At 58.4% G+C, this 12,392-nt stretch overlaps 4 protein-coding genes across 4 annotated transcripts; 2 read left to right on the top strand and 2 right to left on the bottom strand.

Moving 5' to 3' along the window:
• The first annotated feature begins 116 nt into the window (after positions 1–116).
• On the top strand, positions 117–4,731 carry BJ171DRAFT_461156 (beta-lactamase-like protein). The gene is made up of 12 exons (XM_053108468.1): positions 117–367; positions 605–707; positions 957–1,050; positions 1,207–1,444; positions 1,535–1,752; positions 1,926–2,111; positions 2,271–2,412; positions 2,506–2,802; positions 2,943–3,157; positions 3,301–3,488; positions 3,660–3,764; positions 3,982–4,731. The coding sequence occupies exons 1-12, from the start codon at positions 166–168 to the stop codon at positions 4,628–4,630; spliced, it is 2,637 nt and encodes an 878-aa protein (XP_052964804.1). The 5' UTR covers positions 117–165; the 3' UTR covers positions 4,631–4,731.
• Positions 4,732–4,971: 240 nt separating this feature from the next.
• BJ171DRAFT_476481 (uncharacterized protein) lies at positions 4,972–7,238 on the bottom strand (the record flags this gene model as incomplete). The annotated part of the gene is made up of 7 exons (XM_053108832.1): positions 4,972–5,541; positions 5,690–5,874; positions 6,108–6,351; positions 6,495–6,584; positions 6,702–6,726; positions 6,877–6,999; positions 7,123–7,238. The coding sequence occupies 7 exons, from the start codon at positions 7,236–7,238 to the stop codon at positions 4,972–4,974; spliced, it is 1,353 nt and encodes a 450-aa protein (XP_052964803.1).
• Positions 7,239–7,902: 664 nt separating this feature from the next.
• BJ171DRAFT_600727 (uncharacterized protein) lies at positions 7,903–9,506 on the bottom strand. The gene is made up of 3 exons (XM_053115042.1): positions 9,176–9,506; positions 8,832–9,035; positions 7,903–8,567 (listed from the first exon to the last, which is right to left on the bottom strand). Exons 1-3 carry the CDS (start codon positions 9,389–9,391, stop codon positions 8,139–8,141), a joined length of 849 nt encoding a protein of 282 aa, XP_052964802.1. The 5' UTR covers positions 9,392–9,506; the 3' UTR covers positions 7,903–8,138.
• A 216-nt stretch (positions 9,507–9,722) lies between these two features.
• BJ171DRAFT_513061 (heme peroxidase) lies at positions 9,723–11,610 on the top strand. The gene is made up of 7 exons (XM_053111721.1): positions 9,723–10,055; positions 10,180–10,196; positions 10,300–10,418; positions 10,538–10,703; positions 10,852–10,883; positions 10,973–11,097; positions 11,205–11,610. The coding sequence occupies exons 1-7, from the start codon at positions 9,861–9,863 to the stop codon at positions 11,388–11,390; spliced, it is 840 nt and encodes a 279-aa protein (XP_052964801.1). The 5' UTR covers positions 9,723–9,860; the 3' UTR covers positions 11,391–11,610.
• The last annotated feature ends 782 nt before the right edge of the window (positions 11,611–12,392 follow it).

Here is a 12,392-nt window from a genome sequence, read left to right as displayed (position 1 = left end):
TCGAGGCCATGGCGGCGAACCGGGCACAAAAGCGGGCATATTAATAGTTAATTCATAGCTGCCCCTGAACATTTTTTGTTGCCCGCCCGCTCGTCGGCCAGCACCAGCACCCAAGCGGCCACCGGCCAGCACCACGATCCAGATCGCCGATATCTGCCGCGAGATATGAAGTCGTTCATCCAGATCCTGGGAACCGAGACCGGGGACTCGACACCCTCGGTGCTCGCCTGCTTCGATACCCAAAAGTACCTATTCAATGTCGGCGAGGGCACCCAGCGCTTCTGCATTGAGAACAAGGTCCGGCTCTCGAAGCTGCAGCACATCTTTCTAACCAAGATCCGCTGGAGCTCGTGCGGCGGCATTCCGGGTACTGCATTCTCGTACACTGTCGGCGCTGCATTGGCCGATGGCCTCCGCCCCTTGTAACTCGAGCTTGGATCCGCGATCCCGTATCGACTCCTCTGCCTCGCCTGACCAGCAATGCGGCATCGATGCCGTCCAAGCAGACGGCCATATCGCAGTGCTCACAATGCTCGCAGTACTTTGATGACCAGCGCACGAGCTAACGGATAGTCCGTCATTCGCATGTCGTCGCCAAATCCAGGAATGCTGCTCAGTCTGGCCGATGCAGGAAACCGGCGCATCACTTTGCATGGCGGGAAGAACTTGACCCACTTTTTGGCTTCGACCCGTCATTTTGTTTTCAGGTAACGCCGGTAGTGTGCATGTGAAACGGCTGTCGGCGTCGCGCCGGGTCTATTCAAAGTTCTATGGTCCAATCGTCTCTCCGCCGCTTGCCTGTGAAAGCCTAGATCGACAGACGCACCGACTCGAGTATCTGTACTTGAATGGATGCCCACGCCGCCTTTCTCTCATCCGGCACCCTTGTTTGGTGCTTGTGTAAATGGTGCTCATCGTCCGTGACTGACACTTTCCTTCAACGGCGCATCTGGTAGAATGGACTCGGCCGTCAGCACCAACGAGATGGACGACTACTCGCCCAACTTCAAGGACGAGAACTTGGACATCCAGAGAGTCGCCATCTATCCCGTCCACCACGAGCACGTACTCGAAGCGGATGTTAACGTGCCTGTGAAGCGAGCCAAGCGGGCCGTGGATGGGGTGGTCGCCCCTCAGGTTGATTCCAAGACACCGTCGTACCCACCCCCGGATCTCAATCCCAACTTTGTATCGTTCAAGGTCAAGAGCGATTCCGACAACCCCAATCTGACCCCCATTAACGTTGTGGCTGGAAAGCGCAAAGCCGCCACGCTCGACTCCGAAGAGGATGTGCAGAGCCTGACTCCTGAAGAAGCCCTTGCCCACAAACGGTACATCATCTCGCGCATGTTCTTGAACGGAGAGTCGCTCTCGATTCCTGTCAATCGCGAAGAAGGAAAAGACTCCTCAAAGGGCGCGGCTCTGGGATCGAGCGGCGTCGGTGGTCTGCAGATCGATAAGTCGGCATCACAAAAGCCCGCACATCTCGCATCCGAGATAAACGTCCTTGCCGGCCGACGAAACGCCGATCGAGTCGTCCCCATTCCTCCTACCAAGCCGGACCTTGGCGTCCTGACGTACATTTGCCAGGGCCCCTCCGTCAAAGGAAAATTCTCGCCCGAAAAAGCCCAGGCTCTGGGCGCCAAGCCCGGCAAAGAGTATGGCATGCTGTACAATGGCGAGACGCTGACTCTCTCCGACGGCCGAAAGATCGCGCCGCACCAAGTCATGGGGCCCGAGCAACCTGGATCGGTACGTCACTATTTTGTCTCGTCAGGGGGAGCTGGAAGATGCAGTCATGTATCTCAAGGCCATGGTCATCCTGAAAAATGCAATACCGACCCGACAATCGGTGAACGGCTGCTAGAGTAACTGACACATCTTTCGTCACACCGCATTCGACGGTGGCCTCATGCGCCATCCAGATCTTCATCATTGTGGACTGTCCCTCGACCGAGTATGTTCAGCCCCTGATCCACAACGAAGCCTTCGCTCCGCACTACGATGGCGTTTCCAGGAACTACGTCAGAGTTATCGTGCACATGCTTGGTCCAAACGCTCTCAATGCCAGCTACAAAGAATGGATGAAGCGGTTCGGCCAACACACTCAGGTACGAGCACCTGCCCTGTCGATTTGCCGATCTGCGTGTCTGGCCATACAGACCCACCCCTTCCAGGCCGCTCAATCGCCCCATGCTTTGAATGCAGAGGGCTGTTTCCTGCGCCACCTCACACCCCCAATCTCATTCCTCGCTCTTCCCCCGGAGCAGCACATCGTCATAAGCCCACAGTATTGTGCCAAGCCGATCGTGTTCCAAGGCAGTGCCCTGAGCCAGTACCGCCTGAACGTGCTGGATCCCAGCATATTCACCCTGCCTTTTTACACCAATGTGCCTGCGCCCCTGGATTCGGGTGAGTCTCGGTTGCCGCTCCTTGCTGATCACAGGCTGATCGAGCAGGCTCGTCTAACTGCGGTCGCGACATTCGCATCCCCGTGACTGACAGACGTTCCCGAGAAAACCATCGTGGGAGCACACATGCTTATCTACGATTTGGAGCCCCAACCCAAACTGAACGCTAACGAACAACGGGCCGTCTTGGACCCAAACGACCCCGAGGGCCGAGTCACCCTTGGCTGGAAGAAACTATCGGCCTATCGCCAGGAAGCAGAGAGGGTTCGCGCTGCCATTCTCGAAGCTGCCGATGCAAACGAGAGCCCAGCTTCCCAAAAACACGGGGGTGCTGATGTCCAAGTCACCACACTTGGAACCGGGGCCGCGCTTCCCTCACGATACCGCAACGGTGAGATGCACTCGATTGGCACGCCTATTCTCCTGCGGCTCTTGTGCTCTTGGTTTCGATCGCTTACCCTTTCGTTTCTCACGCGGCAAACGCCGCGATCAATCGCCGATTCTTGGCCAACTCACGTGGCGACAATCCAGTGAGCTCGACCTTGATCTGGATTCCCGGATACGGAGCCATCCTGCTCGATGCAGGCGAAGGAACCTATGGTCAGCTCTATCGACGGTTCCAGTCGCCCGACAACAATGGCCCTCAGCTGGACGAGCTCCTGGTCAATCTCAAGCTCGTCTTTATTTCGCATATGCATGCCGATCATCACCTTGGCGCCATTCATATCCTAAGGAAGCGAAAGGAGGTGGGCTTTACCTTGCTGCGAGTGCCCTATTCCTCCAGTACACCACCAGTGCACTTCTGCATCCGTTAATGCCGAGTGTTTATTATATCTGACTGTCTCTATCCCTACCTGTTCCTGCCAACATACTGTCGCTCCAAACCCAGTTGTTTGAATCTCGTGGCACACCGCTCCAGCCGCTCACGATCATCGGCCCGCCTCAGTATCGGATGTGGCTCGACGAGTACAACGGATGCGAAGACATTGGCATGGATCCATCTACAATCTGCTTCATTCCGTGCGACTCCTGTCTGCTCAACGAGCCGGAGGCTGCTTCAGCGACCAAGACAGCCATGTAAGTGAAGACCCAACGCCATTCGGCCAGGATGAGCCCAGGCCGATAGAGCTTTGCCCCGATCATCGCCCATCGTGGAACACAGGCGGTGGATCCGAGCCAGACACGGTCGCTGCGGCAGGCTATCGGTAGCTTCGATGCTCACGACCCATGTGCATTGCCTCGGCCCAGTGTCAAAAGCAACTTAAATTTCAAGGATCTCTCCACAATCAAAGTCGAGCACTGTCACTACGCCTACGCGCTCATCATGGAGAGTATGGATGGCTGGAAGATCGTGTAAGTGGCGGCATGCCTACATTGCCTGGCGCCCGCTGGGCTTGCTGTGCCCACCTCATCTGCTGTTCCTGGTCTGTCTTTCGCGCTTAACGGGGCGGCCCCTCTAGTTTGTCGCCTCTGCGGATTCTGTGGAGCGCACTGGTTCGACACATCACCACCGCAGTGTCGATCCCAAGGGTTTTGTGTGCTGGCGCTAATGAGTGCGGTCTGCCTCTAGATATTCTGGAGACTGCCGCCCCAACCTCGAGCTCATGAAGGCTGGAGCCGATGCCGATCTGCTGATCCATGAAGCGACATTCGAGAACGATCTTCTGCATGAGGCCAAGGACAAGCGCCACTGCACCACGGGCGAGGCCATCATTGTCGCGCAGCGGATGCGCGCCCGAACGGTGCTGCTGACGCATTTTTCGCAGCGATACCCTCAGCTTCCAGTCTACGAGGACCCCACCAAGACTGTCGGCGTCGCCTTTGATCTCATGAGCGTGCGCCTCAAGGAACTGTGGCGTTTGCCGCTCTTCCTCAAATCGCTCGAGCTCCTGTATCCCTGCAACGCCCGTGGCGTCGACCTGGACGACGACGACGATGAATGTGCCTTTGGAGCCGCTGGAGGATTCAAGGAGAAGGACAAGGGCGGATCGGGCCGCCGTGGCGGAAGGGACTCTCGCGGCGGCTCCCGTCGCGGCGGATCGCAGCGTGGTGGTCGCGGCGGTGGTCGAGGCGGTGGTGGTGGTGGTGGTGGTCGCGGTCGGGGTCGAGGCGGTGATCGAGGCGGCAAGTTTGGCCGTGGAGGTGGAGGTGGAGGCCGCGGAAACCGAGGCGGAGGCCGTGGCGACCGTGGTGCTGGTAAGGGCGAGAACTCCAAGTAGATGCCAGGGTGCGGGCGCGTGCGGGCTGGACACCAATGGTCCAGGAATGAGACGCAGAAGATGCCATGTATACTACCTTTGATTCATAAGGAGTAAAGTCCGATCCACTGAAAGCTCGTGTTGGCAGTTTTGATGCCGAGCATGCGTCTCAGACCACTCTGATCCATCACAGTAGTGAGCTCCATCACAGTAGTGGACCCCATCACTCCAAACCACGGTATACATTCGGGCAGCTGTATTTCAAAGAACCCTCAGCAAGGCGGAAACAGGGGCCATCAAAGTGCAAAGATGCGACCGAGATTGGCCCAGCCATTCGTCATGCAGCAGGCCCGTCGATGGTGTTACATAACGACGCACGCCCTCTTCTTTTTGCTCGTCTTTTTGTATTCCATGCCCTGCAGATGCAGCGCCATCTGAGAGTCGCTCCATTCGGCCACTTCGTCGGACTCGAGCTTCTGGTCGTTGATGTCGCCCTGGGTCAGCTCATAGAGTAAAAAGTACGCCGTGCCGCTGGTCAGCTCCAGCATCTGGGTGACAGCCTCGACGGTCTCGAGCTTGACGGTGCGCTCAAACGCCATCTCAGGAGGCGAGGCTGTGTTGCTCTTGGCATCAGGCACTCGGCGCAGATCATCGAACTGGTACCACACATCAGCTGGTCGAGGCTCAGACGAGGGCGGCTCAGCCTGAGTGGCCTCGTGCCGGTGTGTATGGCACATATAGTGGCCACTGCGAGTGCTTGTGCCGATATGAGAGATGATAGACCGAAGCGAAAGCTGGTAGGACGAGATGCGCTCAAACAGACGGTCTGAGTTGCTTTCGGGTGGCAGGATAAAGTTGCCGAACGGAATTTGGGTCGGTATCAACACTTGGCGATCGATTCTGTGCACCGACGTCTCGGTATTCACGTAGCGCTGGCGCAGAGGAAGCGTCGGTATGGTCAGCGGCTCAGCTATAAAAATGCAGCAGGCCAGCCTGGAGTATGCATTCTTGGGACTTGGGATTCCAAATGTGCGCATAGAGCGCAGGTATACGACCACAAACCCTGCTGCAAGCAAGTACCTTCAGGACCATTGGCAGCATCATTCGGTGATGAAACTCGTATTCTTTGACGGTGACGCTCTCGCCAATTTCGTTTTGGGACGAAAAGAAGGGCAACATGCGCCAGGCTCGCCAGGCGTCCACCGTTCGGGTTTTCTCATCCGAGTCCCCGAGCACTTCCGGGTGGCGGTGGACGTTCACTTGGGCTGAGAGCGGGTTCGTTGATGACAAAGATGGCAACAGAGGTGATGTGGAGCCACCAAGCACCGCACGGTGAGTGACAGTAACTCGAGCGCTTGCCGCAGACACAAGCACAGATAGCCAATACCATGGGCTTGCTCGACGCCCAGACTCGCTGCTTGCAGCGCATTAGATGGCATCAATAAGCCACCATCGCCAGCAATGAGCGGCACCCAGTGACGCATAGCAGCAGACTCACAGCTGAAAAAGTAGTCGACGAGCAGATCCTCGAGATGTACAGCGTCGCTGTAGGGCTTGCTCGAATCCGATTCCTTGAGCGGCTCAGGCATGGCCAGTTCCAAGAGCCGCGAAGTAACGATTCGCAGATCGTCCTGGTCATCCATGGCGCCATGGAAGAACGCCTGTTGAAAGGGCAGGTATGGTGCGCCGAGTTTGTCCATCAGAAACAGATACAGCTCCGAGACATCTTCCTGGTTGTACTTCTAGAGAGGTGGTCGGGTTTGGGGAAATAAGTGCGCGGCGGCGGAAGGGCATGCTCGCCCAGGATCAGTTCGAGAGACAAATATCCAAGCAAGAGCCATCGTGCAGTTTTCCCACTCTGACCGAAAGCGTCTCGCTTCTGCACCTTTTTGGCGGCGTCGCCAAACCATCCGGCGGCGATGAGGCAGTTCATGAGTCGGTGAACATATGGGACCTTGACGAGCTTGCCGGCGCGCTATAGAGTTGTGGAGGTTTGTGTGGGGAGGGGAAGATTGGACGAGCTTTAGAATGCGGATATGCTCCAGGTGTCCGTGGAGGTCATGCCCCGGGGTATGTTTCAGGCGATACGTACCAGCCGGTTGATCACCATGCGGAGGCTGGATGGCCAGGGGTGGACATGAGGCAAGGGGTTGGAGTGAGCATGGGATGCATCAACAGCGGCATTGACACACCACGACCGCAACTCGATTGCATTGGCCGTCGCCCGACGGCATACAGAGCCGCCGCACCGAACCGAACAGCCTTACCTCGTCCGGAGATTCGCAAGGGCGGCGGACTCGCTGTCCTTGACCTCCGCGAAACTGGTCACCAGCGGGTCGAAGACGGTCGTGCCTCCAAACATCGAGAAGAGCAGACTATCGAGGTAGCATCTGGAGAGAGAGAGAGAGAGCATGAATCGGTCAGGGCATCGAAATGTCGGCACCAGTCCGACCGGGCAAGATGGAGATAACTGGCCAGCACTACAATGGCCCGTCTGCTTCTCGTGGCCTTACGTATTCCCAGCATTCTCAAAGCCAAGGAGCGAGATGGAGGGATCGAGGTCCATCAGAATGCCATCCAGAGCCTCATTCCACTCGTTGAGGAACACAGCGCTTGAAGGAACGTCCATCGTCGTCAAAAGTTCGCGAGTCACATCGTTATTCAGGGTGCTTTGGTTGAGAACCAGTGAGTGGACCTCGGCTATCTAGCAGTTCGACGGATCAAGATTGGATCGAGGTCAGCGGCGCTGGTGTCGTTTGCGCGAGGGGAGGGGAATTGCTGGAGCTATGCGAGCGTTGGCCGGAGGGAGTCGCTGCCCAGCTTCAGGCCAAAGCCTTTCGGCTCAGACTTGGACATATCACTGGCGAGTGCAGCAACGGTGTGGCTGGCGATGCTGGGCCGGCCCAAACGCAGCGACCAAGGAGGGGAGAGGGGGGGGGACATGCCTTCTGATCTAGCTCCTCGGGCTTGGAAGCCGGGGAGAAGAAGTGCTTGAGCATCTCCAGGGACTTCATGACGCTGGATCGTCTGGGTGCAGGGCCGAGTCGTTTGCCCGGCGGCGAGGACATGGGATGCGAGTCTGAGAGGGCGAGATGGACTCGGAGCCTGGCCGCAGACAGGGCACGGGCTGGGCCATTTGCCAAGGAGAGCATGCGGCGCACGAGTCTCCATGTTGGCCGGGCCGGTATCAAGCGAGCCCATGACGGCACCAGCGACTCGACCTGCGGCCTCGAGGAGATTCTCTCTCCCGCGATTGCCACCAGCGCCAGACAGACCGCACACTGACAGAGGACTCGGCGATGGCCATGAGGTGTATTCGCCTGCCCAGGATACAAGGATGCAGGGCGTCGCAGATTCCAAAGAGACGCCGTGCAAATGCCAAAAAAACGCAACACACATACACAGCATGTTGATGGAGAGCCGGCCGTCTCGAAAGATTAGATGCTCTTGTGATAGTAAGAACAAAGGGCAGAGTGGAGTGGGTAGATAGGGACAGCGATGACAGAAAAACTCGGGGAGAGGGAGGGATCTATGAAGCAATCGAGCCCAGAATTTGCTCCACTCCATAAGAGTCCGTGTCAATGGTGGCGAGGATGCGAGGATCGGTCGGCTTGTTGATGCTGGCGAGGCCCTCATTCGGAGCTTGTGCCGCCTGCTCCTGCTTCAGCTTGAGATACTGCATGACATTGTCCTGAATGACCTTGTTGTCGGAAGCCATCTCCCGGATCTTGCGACTGATGGCTGGGTTGCGCTGGCGAAGCTCGACATAGTCTTTCAGGTCCACAGCCTCTCGCACAAGGGCGGCCAGCTCGTTGAAGGACTGCGAGGTCGGCCACATGGGATGCCGGCTGGTCTTATCGGCAACCGATGTGCAGATTGCATGGACCTGGTTGACCCGACGAATGTCCTCGGATACCTCCTTTTTATGATCGCGCAGAAACTGAAGATAGACAATGTTCTGAGATAGGGTTGGATGAGATGGGACAGGATGGGATGGGACGCAGCGGCAGGTTAGCAATGATCGGTGTGTCGGAAGGCACAGATACTGTGGAAGGCATCGATACTTCTCCGCCCATATTGATAGGGCACTCGTCGAGGCTGTAAGATTCATACGGGCCAGAGCGATCCGTCCGCGATCAAGTCGGCGCCGATTTGAGAAGGCCCAAGTCACCAGATGAAAGTGCGGGCTCCCTCCCCTCCGAGCTGGGTACAGACAACTCACGTTGGTCAGGGTCTTCTCGAGCGCACTGATCTCTTCGTCCAGCTCGTTTTCCGATGCAGTGAAATCCATTCCTTCGAGCTCGGGGAGGGCGACGCTCGGTAGATCCGGCGGAACGGCAAAGAGGACGCCCGGGATAAAGGTCTCAAACATGTCCGTGGCGATATCGGTGGCCTGGAACAGGCTGGTTTCGAGGGATTGCAGGCCCTAGAAACAGGGCCAGGAGTTGTAGCCGATGGCAATGGCGGCATGTCCGTCAGAACTTTGATAGAGGAGCGCCGCCACAAACTATGCAGCGATGCCCGGACGTGGAGACAACGCAAGCGAAACGATCGAGAGCCACATACGTCTTCAAACTCGGTCGTGGAGACCACGTCCTCGCCCAAGCCGCCCCGTATCGACATCTCCAGGACCTGGATGCTGTCGGCGACGGCCTCGTTCACAGAGTCGGTGACTTCTTGCAGAAAGTGGTTCGGGTTGAATCCGTATCGCTCCATGACGAGATCCATGTGGGATCCGTGCTGGATCGTCCGTGGTGCGTCTGCCGCGCTTTCGGATGCCATGGTGGGGGTTGTTGCTGTGTAGAGACTCGTGACGATGGATTGCGCTGACTCTTGGCTCTGGCTGGCTGGAAGGGGGGGGAGCTGAATGGTCGTCGTTGGGAATAGGCCGCCGATCGCGAGTGAATGCGAAAGCAGGTTGGCGGCGGAACTCATTTTCGCCGGGAAAGGAAAGTGCGCAGCGGTCACATGGCGGCTCTCGGTTGCATCTCGCAGGCCTCTCGGTCGCGTCTCGGTCGCTTCTCGCAGGGCCGTGTGCACGTGGGCAGTCGCTCGGACGGCTCATGAGACCCCCACGATTCGGTCGAGCTCGCTGCATGGGCGATTGGCGACGGGTGGGAACGCCTGCGGCTGGTTCGGACAAATCGGCAGCATAAAAGCACGGGCGAGCAATTTTTGCCACCAAGCACCTCGTCCCTGCTGCCCATCCCCTCTCATCTACCAACCAGCTCCTCTGCCAAACTCCGTGTCCATGGATCGCTACGAGCCAGTGCGACAGTCAATTGCTGACATCATTCCGGCCGACTGGGACGACGGCTCGCTGGGCCCGCTGCTGGTGCGTCTCGCATGGCATGCCTCTGGCACATACGACCGCAAGACCGGCCGGGGCGGCAGTAATGGCGCCACCATGCGGTTTGAGCCCGAGTCCACCGACGAAGCAAACAATGTGAGTACCTGTCTGGCACGCAAGCTTGCCGCTGGCATTTGGCGACGAGGGCATTTGGCGAAGAGGGCAGTGGCCCTTACCGACTTGCTAAAGCACCAATTCCGTTTCGGATGACGACGTCCAGGGCCTGGACTGGGCCAGGTAAGGGCGTCGGACTGCCACGATGAACCTCGCAGGGAGGGGGAGGCGACCACTCGTGCTTGGGCGTACTGATGCTGATCGCCGTTTCTCGATTGGCTTGCAGAGAGTACCTTGAGCCTGTGAAGGATAAGCACCCCTGGATCAGCTATGCCGATTTGTGGACGCTGGCCGGGGTTGTCGCAATCCGAGCCATGGGTGGTCCGGAGGTGCCTTGGCGTCCAGGTATGTGTGTGCGGCATGCAATATTGGGAAAGCGGGGATGGGTGCTTCATGGCACCGCGCCAGGGTGCAGGGAAGTGCATGTGCATGAGGACGCCTCTGGCTGACGGATCTCTTTCCAGGACGCCGTGACGTGGATGCCTCTCAAGTTCAGGAAATCGATGTCCCCAAGCCGGGCCTGCTCCCTGACGCTGCACAAGGGAGCGAGCACCTGCGCCAGGTCTTTTACCGTATGGGCTTCAGCGACCGCGAGATCGTTGCCCTGTCGGGAGCGCATACACTTGGAAGGTCAGCTCTGCAACTCGCAAAGCCGTGTGGCGCTGGACTGTGCTGGACTGTGCTGGACTGTGCTGGACTGTGCTGGGTTAGGTTGCAACAAGTCGGGTGTCACCACAGAGACTCGGAGCTAATCTGGCAAACGTATCGATGATTTCAGATGCCATCCCTGCCGCACAGGCTACACAGGAGGTATGGCCCATAGGCGTTGAGGTTCTGGGTGCGCTGCATGCATCATGATGTTGGAGCACTCGGCCACTAACACGAACTGATGGCCGCAGTGTGGACCTCCCAGCCAACCCGCTTTACGAACCAGTACTTTGTCCTGCTGTCGACTGTCCAGTGGACACGCAAGCAGTGGGACGGGCTCGAGCAGTATCAGGACCCCGAGGATCGATTCATGATGGTGGGTGACTCGAGAAGGAGCAGCACGGCAGTCGTTGCTGTTGTCCACGAACATGCGTTGACGAGTAACATGGGGTTCTCACATTCATCCCGTCGTGATCTCTGCAGCTCCCAACGGATATGGCGCTGATTCACGACCCGCAGTTTGCCGTCTTCGTGCGCATGTATGCCGACGACCAAGCGCTGTTCTTCCGAGATTTTGCGGCAGCGTACGGCAAGCTGCTTGAGCTGGGGGTGCCATTTGGATGCCCAGCACACGGCGGTGCTCGCGAACAGAACCCGATCGAGCCTTAGTGATCTTAGTGCCATGGAGTTGAAAGCTGTGTCGAACCGTCGGGGTGTTGCTGCGTGCTCTACTGGATCAGTTGGATCGATGGGCTGCTTCGTACTCGTACTCGTACTGATACTGATACTCGACAGAGACAGCCTTGTGCCGGAGGAGGGGACGAGAACATGTCTGTGCAGTTGTTCCAGTAAAACAGTGAGACAGAGTCCATTTTCTCTGGTATCAGAGGTCCGGTGGGCAAACCATGACACAGTTCCTGGTCTTCGTGGGCCATCGCTTTGGGCGCGCTGCAATTTGAACATCCCGCGAGTTGCATGGGTTGCCATGGACGGTGAGCTACTGCCCTGTGCGGTGTGTTAGGATCGGAACGATCCCGAATCCCGCTGCCGCCGGCACCGACCTGCTTTGGCGGCAGACCAATGGGCCCACGCCGTCTTCCCGCCTTGCCCCATCCCTGCGTTCCCGCATCCTCCTGGCGCCCCGGCCCAATACATCCCGCACCAGGCCTGCAGAGCCCGCACGCGCCCCCGCTGGGACTGGCCAGTGGTTCGGGCCGGCCAAACCCGCCTTGCCGGATTTGTGCGGGAAACACACGTGACCGCGGCGGTGCTGCTGCGCGGCGGAGTGGCGGCGGGGCAGCCCTTGCTGGTCCAGACTCCGCCGGGGCGTGGCGCGCTGGCAAGGGCGGCCACTGGCAAGAGGCGACGCGCGCACACGGCGACACAGTGTGCGCAGCCGCACAGTGGACAGCGTGCCTGGTGCCGTACAGCGCGTGACGCCGCTGCGCACACACGGGCTGTTTGCGCAGAGCCACAGCGACAAGCGACGGTGTGCGGGTCAGCAGCCAAAGACGATCGGCAGTGCAATCAACACCAGCGGCGAGCGATGAACAGCGTGCAGATATCGACCTGCCGTCTGCGATCAGCAAACAGCAACCCACGACCGGCAAACAGCAACCTACGCCCAGCACCACCGCATCACCACAAGGCCGGCCCGCAGGGTTTCCAACG

This window comes from Polychytrium aggregatum, assembly GCF_025602895.1.
Source record: "Polychytrium aggregatum strain JEL109 chromosome Unknown BJ171scaffold_29, whole genome shotgun sequence".
NCBI lineage: Eukaryota > Fungi > Chytridiomycota > Chytridiomycetes > Polychytriales > Polychytrium > Polychytrium aggregatum.
Note: the sequence above shows the minus strand (reverse complement) of the source record. Positions and strands in the feature narration are given on the sequence as shown.